The 18,367-nt window shown below is 36.8% G+C and overlaps 1 protein-coding gene across 4 annotated transcripts in view; it reads left to right on the top strand.

Moving 5' to 3' along the window:
- Positions 1 to 6,949: 6,949 nt before the first annotated feature.
- The window catches only part of clstn1 (calsyntenin 1), a 41,642-nt gene continuing 30,224 nt past the window's right edge, over positions 6,950 to 18,367 (top strand). For 2 of the 4 annotated variants that reach the window (XM_084099607.1, XM_084099608.1), the window contains exon 1: positions 6,997 to 7,245. In XM_084099607.1, coding sequence (XP_083955733.1) covers positions 7,182 to 7,245 — 64 coding nt within the window. In that variant the 5' untranslated portion in view covers positions 6,997 to 7,181. Of the gene's footprint in view, positions 7,246 to 18,367 lie in introns of all 4 variants that reach the window. The other 2 variants (XM_084099606.1, XM_084099609.1) reach the window with 2 other exon arrangements.

The following is an 18,367-nucleotide window of genomic DNA, read 5'->3' as shown; positions in this document are numbered from 1 at the left end:
ACATCAAGATAATGCGTTCTTTCTCTCAAGGATAGGAAACTTTAGTCTAAATGGAAAATATAGGCTTTAACTGAGAAATGGTCCCTTAAACTATAGACTTCAATGACCCCTATATGTTTTAACACGTTAAAGACCTTTCTCAAACACAAAACCAGTCCCTATTTCATTTCTGGAAGCCGGGATAAATAGGCAAGCATTGTTACTGCATTCAGATATCAAATACTGACAGTAAAGAATACATGAAAAGAACATTTCAGTGATCACACTGGTAACTTCTATAACAAAGTAAAATCTCCAGAGAAGTTATTCAACTCATTTGATATTTAGAACGAAAAATATTGATTAATACCTTGATTATAATCACTCATTACATATACATTGAAGCAGCAGTGGATGCCAATCCACCCCCTTCAAAGTTACAACGACATATGTTTTTACATTGCTTTAACTCATCTAAATAAGTTAATCAGTGTTAAAAAAACTTAACTCAACTAATTTTTAAGTCAGTTTAATGAAATTTAAGTTGAAATTACTTAAACATCTAAGCTGATTGTACAAAATGTAAGACAGCAACTTTGTTTTTTATGATGAGTTCACCAATCACACTTCACTGATTTTGATTTGCTAAAAAATCTAAGCGAAATTGAAAAACGAACCAATGTGACATAATTTCGCACAAAATCAGGCCAAAACGAAGTTCGTTTCAGGAATTCAAAACAGCTTTCCAGAAAAGTTATCTGGTAGGTAAACACTTTAGAGACATTTTTGTTTAGCTAAAAAGAACTGGCTCCTAAATGTGCAGCCACAAATTGTGACGGCAAAAACGGTCCATTTGCTATTGACAAGAGTGTAGCAAAGTATGAAGCACAGCTCACACAAAAGTCAATTTCTGCACATTTCCGTGACAAACTTGAAACTGTTATAACATTTTTGTGGAATGTTTCGCCTTGATGAAAAATTCCCGATCGTGTGGGTTCCTATTGAAATGACAGATTCAAAGAACAATGGAAAATTTGATCGCAAATTTATTCGTTTGTTTGAGGATTGTAACTTCGCTGTTCTCGCTGTGTGCGTTGTATTTCAGTACTGTGTTATATCAGCACATGCTGAAAATGCACGTGCAAGAACAAATGCCAGGTTTGCATAACAAAACCAGCCCAAATAGCCCTATCGCGTACCTGGGGGCGGGGGACTAAAAATAAACGTGGACTAAACAAACAACCCGCGGCAACAGTGTAAAAGAAGTCCAATTCCGTGGGAAAGCCGCAGACTTGGCAACACTGCATTAAAGGAACGGAACGGAACAAAATCTAAATAAGATAAGATTAAACTTGGAGCGTTCAGATTTCAAGACAAACTGCTATCTACCTTTAATACATATACGGTGAAGAAATTCATATTATAATTTGTCAGTTCAAATTTTCACTCACAATGCTGATGCGATATTTTCAATTGAAAAAAAAAAAATTCATTAAATTTTAAAAGAATGCAAAATAGAGATATGTTTAAAAGTAATGTCAGCCATTTTGGACCTCACCACATCGTTAAATTAAGTAGTGGTGGATGTTCTTCGCATAATAAACAAGTCAGAGCACATTACAAGATATTAGAGCAGGTCTAATGTAGGTCATATTCCAGTTAGACTTTTCTCCAGGGAAAGCAATCTCTTTTTTTCCAGATTAAAGCACAAGACATTGAGATTTGTCCTAATAAGACCTTGTGGTTTTAAGACTACAGCTCCTGTCTTCAGTTCAGTTCGACTCTGACGCACTCTGTCTCGTCTCTGAGGACACCTCTGCCAGGCAACAGATGAAAATGTTCTTCACAGCAGAGTAGCAACACCTCAGAAGAGAAGATCTCAATAATTGACAGGCCACTGACAGCTCTGTCTCGCAGGTTGTGAGTGTGTGACATGTTTGTACAAGAAGAGCTGCAACAAAACCTTTGAAATGCTAACCTAAAATATGATATAGGCCTATTTGAGCATGATGGTTTAAATCAGCAATCAATTAATGTGTGTATATATAGCCTATACACTGCCGTTTGAAAGTTTGGAATACGATTTTTTAATGTTTTTAAAAGAGGTCTTATGCTCTCCAAGGCTGCATTTATTTGATAAAAATAATAATAATAATAATATTGTGAACGGCAGTGTTTATATATATATTGTAATCTCTGCTGTATCAATTGTCTAGGGAAGCTTACGGGAAAATAAGGTGCTGAAGGTTATGCTCTCAAAGGGATAGTTCACCAAAAAATTAAAATTCTATCATCATTTACTTATACTTTTATATCGTTTCAAAACCGTATGACTTTCTATCTTGCATGCACAAATGGAGATGATTCCATGCAATCACAATAGGGGCCAAAGCTTAGAAACAAAAGAACACAAGGTCACAAAAGAACCTTCATTAAAGTGGTCCATGTGATTTAATTTTTTTTAATTTGAGTTTTATGGGAGAAACAGACCAAGATTTAAGGTTAATCTTCACCTCCAGTGAGCTGTTCACTGGTGCTAACAAGTCATTGTGTTGTTGAGTTCTTTGAGTCACTGAGATCATTCATTATACAGTAGGCTACCTCAATTCTGGACTGTGAATCGATCGTTCAGACCAGTTTAGTGAACTGGATCAACCGATTCAATCATACACAAATTGGACGTTGATATTAGTTATTTTGATGCAATTTTTATTTTTGAGTGATCTGTTCCTTTAAGAGTAAATGACCTTGTGCTGCAGTACAGACAGTTGATTTGCATTTAGTGTGAAGATTGGAATGAACGAATCATGAATACCCTCTGTTTAATATGCATGAAATAGAATTGAGGCAAAGCTAATGACATGAATCTAACACAATATGGACTCAGTTTAAGCACCAACATCTTTTCGCATTTCGATTCATACGGTCAGTCAAACTATAGAATACTAGAAAAGAACAGAATAACAGGCTACAGCTAAAATATTCAGGAGGGAAATGTTACTGTCAAAACTTCAGAGGCGTGAACATTTGTTTGTCCCTACTGAACCAGTGCATCAATCTTTTTTAATGTGTTATTTGAGAAGTCTCACTCCAGTTCTTCCTCTCTCCTTTGTTGGCGACCACACACAAGAGGCTGAGAGCTGAAAGCCTATTATCCACGAACACTTTCTGCGGGTACTGTTATCTGTTTTCATGTCTCAAAGCTAGTTTTAAAGACACCCACAACTGAGTCTTTCTCCTCTTTTGTGGATTCAAAATCAGGGCAGATTCAAGAACAAACATACTTTCACACTGGATTTCAAAAACAAAGAAAGTCTAGAGTTAGGGAAGAAAATTGTGCCTCTATTATAATAATCCAAAGAGAATTATTGCACAAAAGATAATTTGAAACAGTATAAAGAATGAGAAAACACGATAGCACTGACAATAATGCATTTAAAGCCAGCATTTTCTCTCCTGTTTGCAAAAGAGAGGGAATAACTACTTCCAATTAGACCAATGGAACTTTCATAATAACTGCAACTTATGTAAGTGATAGGTTTGTGGAAAACTTGATAATGTAATTTATTCCTGTGATCAAAGCTGAATTTTCAGCATCATTACTCCAGTCTTCAGTTTCACATGATCCATTAGAAATCATAATATGGTGATTTGATGCTCAATAATTATTTTTTATATTATTATTCATGTTGAAAACAGTTGTGCTGCTTCATATTTTTTGTTATATTATGATATATTTTGCATTTTTGCGGAATATAATTACTAGTCTTAGAAAAGATCTTACTGACCCCAAACTTTTGAATGGTAGTGCATTAATATGAATTAACATTTAAACATCTGTATTTCACATTATATTCATATTTCATAAGCCAACATGAATTGCTGAAAGTGGATTTTCAATGAGACAGAACTTGGAGATGAAAAGGAAAGTCTTTTCAGAGTGAATTTTGTGAAATGTGAAGACAATTTATTTTGCTTTGGAATAATGTGCACCAATGATAGGTAAAAATGTCCTCACCATCAACTGTTAAGATGAATTTGGTATTGCAAGAAAATAAAAAAAAGGTAATTGGAGGTAAGTGGAAACTGTGTGGCCTTTCATAAAGATTTAAAGAGACTGAGGGAGTGACGAATTGGCTGGCATACAAGGACTGAAATCTGGTCATGGTTGAACCAACAAGATGACAAGTACCATAGCATTTAAGATTTACAAAGACTTCAGAGATTCTGTACAGTTCCAGGTGAGAGATGATCTTTATGGGTTGTTTTTTTACCCTGAAAAAAAAAAAAGGGTTGGATATGGTGCTGTCAATTATCATCCTGATGTAAAGGTCAACTGATAGCAACTCTCTTTATTCGATTTATTTATCTCACTTACAGTGAGACTGGACAACATCCAAAGGTCACTTCGAGTAAGACAGCTGCCTTTGTACATTTCAAAGCACTTTAAATCAGTCGTCTGGTGCATCTTGACGGCTTTAACATTGTGTTAATGTAAAATAGTATACCTGTATTCTGTTAGCAATGGAAGGTTTTTTTTTTTTTTTTTTTTTACAAATGTCCTCAATCACAAAAGAGCTCAGACCATGACTGCCTATTCTGCAGTCTGTTACTATTGGAAACAAGGAAATAAAGATAGAGGCTGAAGCTTGGTATAAAAGAAGAGCAGTGGTATATCATCACTCTACTGAAGTGATAAACTCTAGTTCTAAATCCCATTTTCTCTGAAGGGAAGGCTTAACCTGAGGAGATGGAGACTTCAAGTTCTTGCTCACTTTGAGGCAGGGATGCTAAATCAAGTTTGGAGAATTGAGTGATTTCAGTCTGAGTATGGTGTCTTTGATGTTTTTTAAAGTCTTGAAACGTTGCATGAGAAGTGCTGTGTTCCCTTGTACTCTCATGTGGGATGACTCACTGATGAAATGGCAGAGAGAGAGAGAGATGGGAAAAAAACAAACAAAAGGAAAAAAAAAACAGATCACCATGAACACAGCCACAGGTGGGCTCGGCAAGCAAACAGCTAATTTCTTGAGCTCCAGATATCGGGAAGAAATGTCTCATTATATCCCACTACCCAAAAAAGAGACTGTTCTTTCGTTTTAATTTTGCAAACCTGTTATTTTGTGTGTATGTCTCTCGAGAAGCAAAATGTTTTTTGTTTTTTTTGCTTATTTGGGGAGTGAATCGCAATCAAGTTAGCAAAATATCTACTGAACGAACATTGAACAGATTCTTTGTAGGCCTGGCGATGACTCATGCTAATCAACGTCTTTCACTTTCTCTTGATTTCAATGTTCTTCCTTCATCAGAATGTGTTTCAGGAAGTACAAAGGTGTCAAGCCCTGTGCCCTTTGTTCCCTGTCTTATTTTGCATTTATGAACACTTGATTCTTAACATGTTTAGGATGTGTTGAAAGCAGAAACATTTACATTGTTTGCATATATATATATATATATATATATAGGGGTAGTTGAATTTATTTAAGAGACCAACTAAAGCTAGGCTTTATGTTGTCAAAGAGTATAGGGGTTAAATTGTTCTTTTATTTCATTTAAATTATTCATTTTTTATCCCATTTAGAAATGAAATAAGTAAACTTAAGAGTTGCAGTCAGTATATAATAATAGAGGGATGCTGCATCCTGAAATGCTCATAATTCAAAATCTGAGAATAGTGTGGGCAATGCCATTTAGGCAACCACACTGACGTAATGTCATAAAATAACTATAATAAATATAAATATAAAATGTATAGCCATCAGCTTCTGTGGAAGCATCAATAACCATAACTTCCTCCTCAAAGATATCTGACCTCTTACCTCTCATTTGAGACAATCCATTCCCAGACTTCTCCATCCCCCACCTTCTGTCTGACTTTTCTCTGTGCTGAGATTCAATGTTCTTTTTAAACATCCTTCAAAATAAATAAAAAAAGGAACTCAAAACGCATTTCTAATTTTTATACTGAAATGACTGGATTAAAAAAGCATGCTGTACCTCACTCGTAGGGAGGAAAAACAATCAAGGTTTCCAATGTACTTGTGATATAACAATAAGTTCCATCAAAGATCTCAACAAACTGAAGAAATTCAGCCTCTGTCAGCTGATTTAAGCTTTTTTAATAATTACTAAATAGCTTTATTAAAATAGTTTTTATCTTCCATCCATCATGTTCTATTCTTCAAAATCTTGTAATGTCTTCTGAATAACACATTCACCTAAATCAATTCAGATTTAGTTGAATAAACGGTCGTTATACTCACCATTTTTAAAGATGGAACACAATAGCACAATTAAATCAGCGTGGGTGTGAATTATAAATAATTGTACCACTTTATTTTGAGCGAACATTGTCATTTTTGTCATCTACCCAGTGGTATGTTGATTCCCTAACAATTTTTTTCCAAACAAAACATGTTTCCTTGCAGACTTGTGAATGGCAATCATTTTATAGGTTTATCCTGTGCCCCAACTTCACCATGCTGTTAACTAACAAAAACTAGCAAAAGCTTGGTCAAATACAGTAATGCTGCCTTCATATGAGCTTTTTTGGGGATACAAGAGTAGCTAGAAACTAACAATATCTCACATAGGTCTACAACTTCACATTTGACAACATGTAGGCCTATTTATGATCATTCCAATAGCACGTGCAATGTCATTATCACTAAAACATCCCATCTTGGTATAAAATTATCCTACAGAAAACACTATGATAATATAATATAATTTATCAAGTTGACACCCTCATACAAGCTAACTCAGTCATTGACACTAAACCATAATAATCACGGTCGATTAAGCAGTATTGGAGAACACTGTGTTTTACACTTACAAACACACACCGCATCTTTTTGACTAATCCACACCCTCTCCCTGTCTTGATGCAAAGGGCAAAGCGGGCGGCCCGCACTCCCACAATAACAGTCGTGACGTCAGCCCGTCACCGCTCCCGTTGGATGCAGCAGCGGAGAGAGAGAGAGAGAAAGAGAGAGAGAGAGAGAGAGAGAGCTCTACGAACCGTGATTGAAAGAGAAGAGAGCTGAACGGCGGTGGCGGCAGCCATCTTAAAACTACCGCACTAATCCGAGATATACATCTTCTGGATATTTTTGCACCACTGAGCTGAATCAGATTTTATCCAGCGTGAGGAGATAGAATAACATTTTTTAAATCGTTCGCTGTTTTATTACGAAGACGGGATGCGGATCCGTGGGGCAGTCGGTCTGCTTTTAGGACTATTATGCGCGGTGGAGGCAGCCAAAGGTAAGATTCAAGACCTATTTATAATCATAATAAAAATGTTAAAGTGTAACTTATCTCTTTAAAAATATTATTTGATACATTACCATAATTAAAATAATTTTTAACGGTTATTAGTGTTCCTGTGAGGATCCTCGGTCAAGATTTCTTGACAATGATCTGAAATAATCGCTCAATATCACAGTGTGGATGTTGCGTCCGTAACGTTACATCGTTGCTTATTAAAAATCAATCTCTGCTCTAATTTTCCGTCATGAAAAGAAAAGATGTCATGAAATAATTGCCGTGGCCTGTCAGCTGTGAAATGTAAACTCTCCCTTACGGTTCCGCTTCACTTGACAGCTATTTTTGAGTGTCAATCCTTTAAAACAACGATATTGTGTGCCAACACCCCGTGGTCAAGAAGACTTCAGCCTACAGCTATTTGTGTAACGTTATATCATCATAATCAGAGCATATTGCTTGCAAATCAAATCTGTGTGCTTGATTTTTACCACATTCCCTAAGGCGGTTTGCGGCATTTTATCCGATAACAAGTTGTTTGTGATTTGTACTGTTATATATACACCAATATACCAATGTGTCCGCATTGCAGATCCTTTGTAAAATACTATGTGGTCTAATTTTAAAAATTCATCTTTCAAATGGCTCACGCGCAGTTAAATATGACTGAAGGACATCGCTGCAGGTGCACGAGCAGACATTACAGCAATGACACGGCTTGATGTGCGAAACATTTGCTTTACTTGTGAAACGCCGCCTTTCCAGAAATATCCTGCCTTGCAGTTACCTGGTTCATTATTTTTAAAGATACGAGTGCGATTTTGCTGTGAAGTTGAACTTTAATATGCGGATCTTATGAAAGAAATTGACCATTTAAAAGAGCGATATTGTTTGACTGTACATGGGTCAATGACGTCTCTAGTATTTTTGGTCCAGATCAAATAAGATATACAAAATAGTTTACAAAATGCTTTTATGATGAGAAATTATTTAATTTTCTTGATTTAAAAGTCCTTTTGACGTTTTATTTTTGAGAGGCAATATTTAAAATGGCCTTCTGTTTTGTACACTTGAGTGTTTAAAGTGCAAGGGAAGTATTTGAGTACTTTTTGTTTTATGGTTACACCACTTGACATTTTAGTCATTAGGTCATTTTTTGTACAGAATGGTTAAAAAATATATAATAAACTCAACATGAATAGCCTACTATTTATAAAACATCTAAGAACCTGTCACGTTTATACATAGCTAGCTACTAGTGTGTGTGTTGATTAGTGATTAGCCTAGTTGATTAGTGGTTTTCAATTGGTTTTACATTGGACATCAAGTGGCAACGCTACACAGTACCTCAGTTTTTCTAAACAAAGATGTCCTTGAAATCAAACTTGAATCCATTATTATAACCATGACTTTCATAGCACAACAATAGGGAAAATAGTAATAAAATAGTAAAATTATGCGAATGCATAAGTGTGGTTTACCAGACACTGGGACCAATATTGTATTAGTATTATCCATATTACCAGTGGCTAGTGAGACTGAATTAAAATTCTGTTGGGCTTGATTGGACGCAAGGGCATTGATGTCAACAACAATTCATATCTTAGGCATTTTCTCATTTTTTTCAAAAGATTTATAAGCTTTTAATCATCCACAACCCTATCAGAACGTCTTTCCTTGCCATTAGTGTTTCCATGCTTTATCAAAAATGTTTTCAGGCTTATGTGTTTAAGTTGCTTTGGAGTCAAGATTAAAATCAATTTGTAGTTCCTAAAAATATATGCCTAAAGCACATATGATGATTACTATATATTAAAGGACTCCCTGGATATCTAATTTTGCTAGTTTTTCATCACTGGGAAATTGTGATTACTTGACAGCCAAAAAATGTGTCACTATTCAGAGTAGCACATTCAGAGGCAAGCATTTTTCTCTTATTAGTCTCTGTATTCACATATTTAAATGTCCACCTCCACAGATGATGGCTGCGTCCGAAATCGCATATACTTTCCTGCTATATAGTCTGACCGAATTCATAGTACTCATAAAAGAGTAGGCAAAAAGTACCAGGATGACCTACTACTACCGGCGAGATGCTGAAGTGTGCATAAAATGGACACTTTACGATATCCTCCGAGGCCTCGGGAGAGGATTTGTGAATGTCAGTGAAGCGATTCAACTGAGGATGATAGGTCACATGATGACAACATGGTGAATTTAGTACATCCAAATTAAATTTAAACTTAAGACATTCATAAAGAACATACTTTTTTAGTACTTGTAAAGTAAGTATGCATTCAAAATAAGTACCTACTCAAGAGAGTATGCGATTTCTGACGCAGCCCATGTCTCACTCACAGTGTTTATTAGCCTTAAATAACTTTATTACCCTTGATGCATTTGACAGGCTCTCTTTAAGCTTTGTTTAAACACCTGCTCACTTCCCTGCTGTTATCAGTTGAATGAAAACCACACCTTCTCACTGGATTACACACCCCTGCAAACGGCCATGAGACGTCTAAGAAGTATTCTTTTACTTTTAGTGGCTGCCATATATTTATTTTTCTGAAGGATGGCGAGAGATGAATTAACACATTAATTAACCAGGGAGGAAATATCTGTCATTAATTAGCTTATACATCACTAACAAGTGGCAGAAAGAATGGGACGTACATAAAACTAATAAACTGTATGAAATAAACCCTAGTTAAAAAAGAAGTTTCTTCAATAACGTAATTCAAATCAAAACCAATCATTTCTATTGATAGGCCAAGTTCCGCCTTCTGGTCTTATGTCAAGTTGAGATGTTTTATAGGCTATATCATTTTTTAAAAAAAAGGATTGTTATGTTGACCATGTGTTTGCCAAACAATATGAAAATTCGATTTTGTGTGAAGGATTTTTTTATTTCATTGATGTAATAATGAAGGTTGAGATCTTTGGAAAGTAACTGGAGTATATCAGAGAAACTCACTCTCTATCGCATCTTATAAGGGCGAATTATTTCTACAATGTGACTCCTATAGTGACAGTTGGTGATTTGATTGGTACAAACTTTAAGAAACAATTGTCAGAGAAGAATATCCATATCCACAGCTACTAATAGATCAGCTCGATGGTGTTTTTAGCCCCCAATGGCTCCTTCCAGGCAGCTAACCCTAACCTCAACCTTAAACCTACCCATCCCCTCACTGCCTGGAAGGCGCCGTTGGGGGCTAAAAACACCAAACACCAATAGATCCCTTTAGCAGTTCACAACATTTCAGATTGAAGGAGATCTTAAATAAACAGCTGCTTGCTCGACTCTTGTGCCCCTTGGTCAAATATTTAGCTTGTTTCAATGCGAATAGTAGAATGTCTTAACTTACAGGTGGCTTGATGGATAATCTCTCAGGATTCTTCTTCTGAAGTGTTGGTTTTGCAGATAGCTAGACGTCCATTAGCAGCGGCGCTCTGCTTCAATGTAAGCTTTGAAGGGCCCATTAATTCTAGGAACTGTGAGAAGAGAATTCACACAGCATAAGAGGATGGATAAAATAAGCTGAGCAGACTTTCTCTCAGGAGGAGGTGGACTAATTGTTCCTGTGAAGCAGGGAACACACAGGGACTGTTATTGATGCACGCTGCTAGAACTTAATTCATTTTTTGCTTTTAGAGTTTATTTGAAAGTGTTTTGAAAGCATTTGGCTGATTAAATTGTTATTTTACTTTATCATATCTGTTACAGACATTCTGGGTTGTTTTTTGCCCTTTTTTAGTTTCTCGTTCGTGTTTTCCATCATCTGAATGCAGTTGTTTAATGGCTGAGAACCCAAAGTTTCATATGTTTTGCTATTTATTCATGGAATTTGTACTCTGGGAAACAAAGAGTCCCTTGGCCGAGAGCTCAGAGCCGCGCGCCGCAATAAACGCGTCACAATGCGCCCACTGTTTGACGCAACTCCGAATTATTTGACTTATGTACCAATCTTGAATTCCAAGTACTTTCTAAGCATAACAGTTAACAAAGCATCGCTCATCTGTTTTTAAAAAAATGCTGCATTTTCAGTTTTGGTTCAGCCAGTGTGGTAGAAATTCACTTGGACAATCAGCTCTTAGTCATCTTGGCGGCTGGGCAGTCGGTGGTAATTTCATTGGCCCCTTTGTGAGCTGAATTGAGTCAGTGATCTGTCAAGAATAGGTCATTACGTACTAAATATAAGGTCTGTCTCTTTGACTCGCATGATAGCCGGTTGACTGCTATTGTTGATCTTCCTAAAACAACATGCTGCTTTTGTAGACAAACCAAATCATGTGTCTGTGTTTGTATATTTGTGCGCTACTGAGGGATGTTCAAAACATTTTAGAAATGGAAAAGTTGATTGATTTTTTATGCATGCGCTAAAATACATATTTAAATTGTAAAACTTCTAATGAGCACACCGCCATTCAAAAGTGTGGGGTCAGTAAAGGTTTTAAGAAAATACTGTGGTAAATAATTAAGCTGAATTTTCAGCAGCCATTATTCCAGTCTTTAGTGTCACATGATCCTTCAGAAATCATTCTAACATGCTTTCGTGTTCAATAAGCATTTCTAATTATCAAAGTTGAAAACAGTTGTGTTGCCTAATATTTTTGTGAAAACCATGATGCATGTTTTCAGGATTCTTTGATGAATAGAAAGTTATTTTAAAAAAAAACTGAATTTACTTGCAATAGAAATCTTTTGTATCAAATGTTTTTACTGTTACTTTTAATCAATGCAATGTGTCCTTGCTAAATAAAAGTAATAATTTCTTTCAAAAAGAGCTTACTGACCCTGCTCCTACTGACTGATTATGATTATTATTATTATATACACTCTGTGATGACATGATATAATATTATAGGCTTATATATATCATTGTCATTTATTTTATATAAGAAAAAAGAGAAAAATTAAAAACTGGTTCTTTGACAACTAGTCAACCATTGTAATTGGATGAAACGTTTGTTACTGATGCTCAATATGACCAGTGTCACTGTAAAAAAAAAAAAAAATACAATCAACATGGATGTTTAAGTCATTTCAACTTAAATTACATTAAACTGACTTAAAAAATGAGTTGACTCTTGTATAACTGATTTTGATGAGTTAAAACAATGTAAAAACATATGTTGTCATAACTTATTGATCATATAATTTTTTTACAGTGTAGATACTATTCAGTGTATAAAGAGAAATCTTTTTCTTGGTCACTCATAAAGAACATTCTTCAGTGCCCTAAAACTGAGACCTTAATGTAGACCCAATTGAAAGCCATTTGGTAGGTAACCCTACCCATAACATCATTACCTGCTTACATTTCAGGTCAACTCAGTCTACACGCTTAATGCTCTGAAGAGAGCCCATCCATTCAGTGTCTGGCAGGGCTTGTGCTTTTTGTTTAGCCTGATAAATGTGGCCCTCTTCTATTCAGTGCCTCGTCGCGTCAGCACCAGTGCTCCATGGGAACAGGTAACCAGAGAGTAGGTGTTACCTGTGTATAGAGGTCTGTGCAGCCCGGCCTCCGGAGACATGAAAAGCAGCCCTGTCTTCTATGGCTACGGGCTCGTTTTCACTCTCACTGGGCCTTTGTGTGCTCCATACTGAGCTGTGATTAAGCACCGTTCACACCGCCCTGCCCCCAACCTCATTGAAAACGCCTGGGCCTTGTTGTGCTGTAGCGACTGCTCTGGTGGACTAACAGATACTTCCTTGAGTACACACTGTGACCTTCTGCTTTGGCTTGACTATGAACCCTACTGTGAGATATTTTGGTCAGTAGAGCCCAGAGACTTCCTCTACATTTGTCCACAGGGTCTTAAACTTCAATTCCCTGACTGTTAATGCCCTTTTTTCAATTTGCAAACATTTTAAGTGTTGCTGTCAACCAACTTGACCAACTGGAAACTTGTTTAAGTCTATGTATTAATGCATTTCAAGATGTTAAGACAATTAGCTGCTCGTTCTCCCAGCAGAAAATAACAATGATTATCATTATAAATATATACTGGCTGAAGCATTATGATAGATCTGAGCATTATCTCTCTTGGTCAAGTAATTTGTAACATTTTCATTGGTGAATATTTTCATTGCAGGGCTAAAATGACTGTAAATGTGATATAAAAAAATAAAAATTTGTTACATTGACTTAATTTAGTCTGACAGTAGGGAAAATCCATAAGCGGATTTGTCAGATATTTTCTTGCAATGATTAAGCCGTGATGTCCGATTCGAGAACATATGGCTCTTACGAACCAGTTCTTTTGATGAGAATCCCAAACTGGTCAAAAAATCCCGTCCTGTTTCATTGGACAAGGTTAGGCTGTAGGGAAGGGTTATAATAAGGCCCGACATACTTCAAGCGAATTTGAAGAATGAACAGATGTGACGTCATTTCAAAACAAAGTTTGTGTAAACACATAAAGCATATTAAGTACAGAAAAGCAGGTGAGTCCAGAATACGACGAAAGAAAGCTAATTTGTGTTCAGGGTGTCAATTAAGGTTGCGAGAGATGGCTTGTTGGAATAGTTCTTCCTCTGTTTATGACAAACTAAGTGTGAGTACAGATTTAGTTTTTGCAAATCACTAAACCTGCCTATGTTTTATTAATAATGTATAATGAATTTTTTCTGCTTTTTATAACTGTTAAGCGTTTTCTTTGTTTTCTATGGGAGGACTACATTTACGTGTGATTACTGTAAACGCATTGCGTTCATATTTTGGGTTCATCTGCTTTTCTGTACATAGTATGCTTTATTAGTAGTGTGTGTGTACTGAGTTTGGTCTTTTAATATCACTGTCTTAGAACATTATTAAGCCACGTTAGCATTTTAGAACGTCCCCGAGGCTGTGGGTCCCCTTTTCATTGGCTAGGAAGCAACCAATAAAACGACTCCTTTGTGCCCTCCCCCTGCCCTCCTTTCTATCTCTCGTTGCCACTGAGTTTGCAAGTGCACAAGATAGTTTTGCATCTAATATATCAAAAAAATATTTGCAAAAGACAAGGCGCGAAGATTTGAAACTGCAGTGACAGATTTGAGAAGTTGCAAGTGCCTAATTTAGGTTGTACTGCAAATGTGAATGAATGAATAAGTGCAAATATGTACTTTAAAAATTAAAATATGCACTTAAGTTTGTCTGTAACTGTCACTGTATTTTTGTGAATGGCATTTTACACATTTGTGACTACTTGGCTGCAACAGAATACGGGTTTGTGACTATTATCCATTCGCGAGGGCAAATCTCAAAACTCGACTTTATTTTACATGTTTTCACATTGGAGCTGTGACTGTAAATTTTAGCGTAAAGTACGGATATTTATTGTACTAGTTCTCAAATTCAGATCTACATGCGAGTTTTGCTCTTATACCTTCATATGCTGCTTTATAGTAGAAAATGAAGTTGTACTTCTGATGAAACGAGACACTGACACTGTTTTTCGTATCTTATATGGTAAAGCTGCTTGATTTTAAGCCATCTATTGTATAAAGTGCTATATAAATAAACTTGATGTGGCTTTACTACTGTGCCAAATTGCAGAGCTCATGCAAACATATCCACCTTGCTATAATCAGATGCTTTTTTATGCTTTATTTAAAAAGTGCTTGCTGTTTTCTCAATTTTGTTGTGTTTATTTTGTTATTGAGAGGAAAGCGCGCAGCACATATTTACATATTCATCTAAACGCCGCTCTCAGCAGAGTGGTCGGTGTCAGATGTTCGCTAACAGAATACCCCATGTCACATATTTCAGATGTATTTTTACCCCTAAGTGAAGAATGAAAAAGAACTTCGCCGTGAGTATATAGGGACCTTTAGTTGTTAGGGTTGTGTTGGCAATCAGCCTTGTGATTGTCATGACCAATGAAATCTATAGAATCGGCTGCAGGGCTGAGTTTGCACTGAACTGGTTTGGGGAAAGAAAACACGTGTTTCACTCTGGTGTGAACATAATATTATGTAATTACATTTAATATATAAATATAAAATATATGTTTTATAAATAAATTTGTATACTTTGTAGAATTTATACAATTTATTATATAATTCAATAATATTCTAATCTTTTAACTAAAAAGTGGTTTGGTTTGAAAGCCATCTCATTTGTTCTGGAGACGTCGAATCAGTCGTTCAGTGATTTCCTAGCAGGCCATTGTGTATTGACATATGGATGGCCCAATGGATGGCCCATTGTCCTGCATTCTTCACATGAGAATGGGGTCTGCTCAGCAAAGACGTCAAACCACGGCTACAAATTTGGAATGATTCTTCAAAAAGAAGCCGTTTATAAGTCTCTTTCAGGAGTAACTGCAAATCCATCAAGTGTGAAAGCCTAACCATTTTCAAGTCTGCCAAGGTGTAGATCAGTAGTTATCTTTTACTACCACTGATAGACCTTGAATTGTGAAGCAGCTGTGTGCTCTGTGAGAACTCGCAGCTCGCTCGCACTCGAGGTGAGAACGGAGGCGTCTGTGGTGATAATTGACAAAGGCTGCGGTAGATCGCAATCTGGGAGGGATCACTGTCACGAAAGGTTTTTGGGCCACACTGACCAGAAATATAGCCTGACAAGCCACATCAAGATGTTGGGTCTGGGAACACACCATTGGCAGGGCTAAATCCGAGGGGCGGGATAAACGGTTGTCTTTCAATTCCCTCTGCGCGCAATAGGATAGCGCTACAACCAACCTGAGCGTTTTCCCACCAGCGGAGCTAGTTGATAGATTAAACTTTTGGCAAAACTCCGAACACATCTTCCTTTTTTAAGAATGACTTCAGTGTCGTTCTTTGTTCTTTTCTCAAAGAAAAGCTTAACTCCAAGTCTTCCAGAGTCGCGACAAAGCCGATTCGAAAGACCATCTTCATTGTTTTCAAGTAGCAGGGAATTCACGCGGAACCGTCACAACTCTGCCGTCATTATGTTAACCCCGCCCACCGACTCTACACGATGTGATTGGCCTGACTAGAGTTTGCTTTTTCCAGCTCGCAAGCCAACGGAGAGTTGCTAGACGACACTGGCTGCAAAATAAAATTTGCTGCCGCTAGGGTGCGTCTAGATTTCTAGGCTACCGGAAATGGCCATCCCTTGTTAAACCGTTTAAATGTGCCGTATGCAGCAGGACACAGGAGGAAGCCCGTATTGAAGCTTTCTTTCAGACAATGTGGTTTTGTTGCCATATACATGAGCATTCAAGCCGTTCCGTCTTTAACAGATCTTGAGGGATTCTAGCAGATGGATGAGCAAGCATGGCTGACACCGTAACCTTTGGCCTCCCCTCATCAATCAAATCATAATGCGAGAAACACACATTCTCACACTGCTATTGTTTTGGAGGTCTGCAGGTTTAATTCAGATTTCCAAGAATATAATTTGGTCTCGCTCACCATTTTAAGAAGCCCATTCATCAGTGCGTCCCAAACCCCCAAATGTCAAATTATGGCCAAAATTAGGCTGTACAAAGTATGTCGCGTAATTGCTTGTGGGTTACTGAGCTATCAGCAAATTAATTGCTTCCGTTTGCCATTGCTGAAGACTGCTAGCCCTGTAGAGTAATGCATGCGTCAATAATTACAGGAAAAAGTCTTGTTCACTTCCTTTGGAGTGCCACCATCCAACAAGGGATATTTGCAAATCTCCCACAACATCGGTATGATATAATTAAATTTAAGATAAAACTTATATGACTGCAAAAGAAGATTGATAGGCTTGTGTTCAATGATATGGAAGTAAACAACATATTTACTACTAGAAGCCACTGTTTGTAATCTTTTCCATGCTTTCGTCAGTCACAATAATGTAATGTCTTTGAATTATCTATATTTGAAGGCTTTTATTGACAGAAATTAATAAATGTGATTTATTGGGATAAATTAGTTGGTCAAATCAAATGTAATTCATTTGATTTAGTTATTAACCGAATACATTTATTATTGTTAATTACAATTATTTTAATTATCTTCTTTATGTGAACTACCATTTAAAAGGTAATGTTTCTTCAAAAATCAATCTGATATTCTGATTGTGTGCTTTCTTATTATTATCAATGTTGAAAACAGTTGTGCTGCAGAACATTCTTTTGTGGAAACCATGATACATTTTTGTTTTCAGGATTATTTGATGAATAGAAAGTTCAATAACAGCATTTTATTTAAAATGGAAATTTCTAAGTGTCTTTGCTGTCACTTTTCAACTTAAAAAACAAACAAAAAAACTTCTTAATGGCCTCAAACTGTAGTTTAATTTATAAATTAGTTATTAAAAAACAATATTCAGCTTTCACTTCATAATGTTTACAATAATTCAGATTTCCCTTTTCTTGCTCCAGAACAGAGAAATGGAAATCAGAAATAATCTACTGTAGCGGTGTGTTCTCATAGCCGTCTTGCTGTAAACTTTTGACTTAAGCATATGACACATTGTTAAGTCTGTGACCTTGTAGGTGAATGAAACAAGAGCATCTCATTATGGGATTAGGTTTCGGTGGGTTTACATGATGGCTAACAGGATTGCATGCCAGGCATAGCACAATAGTGCCTGACCCGGACCCCCCCCATCTGCGCTCGGCGCGTGCTGTCTGGACAGAGCCACTGCAATAATATTTTTCATCGATCAGATAACATAGCGAAAGCTGCACATGGTCTGCGTCCCAGTCGGTCACGGTGACGCAATCTGACTGGATGGCTGTGCTGCATAAAGCATGTAAAAGACTGTGACTAGGCGATTCTATGCTTGCCAACTCCAATATGTAGCTTGGAATGTGTTTGGATATAAAGCCGCCGGCTTGTTCCGGATGCCTCCGCTTCACTGAGACAGACAGGGTTTATTTAGCCCCTTTGACATACATGCAAAAAATACACTCAAGAACGGGTTAGTCTGAAGGTCTTCAGCATTAGTCTGTGATCTCCTAATCTTGGGTGCTGCTAGGATGGAGGCAGCTTCAGGCCGACTGTGTTTCCTCCTCATTCGGGCTGCATCATTAGCCACTAATTTGTGCCTGCTAGCATTCAAAAGATTTGATTACGGCTAAATGGCTTAATTTGCGGATATTATCCAAATGACTGTAATCTGGAGAATGGATGGTGGCAAACGGTTTGAGCGTGTCAAATACAAATATTGTT

Source organism: Abramis brama (assembly GCF_963993115.1).
Source record: "Abramis brama genome assembly, chromosome: 22".
NCBI lineage: Eukaryota > Metazoa > Chordata > Actinopteri > Cypriniformes > Leuciscidae > Abramis > Abramis brama.
The sequence above is the reverse complement of the archived record's forward strand: the minus strand, read 5'-3'. Positions and strand labels throughout refer to the sequence as shown.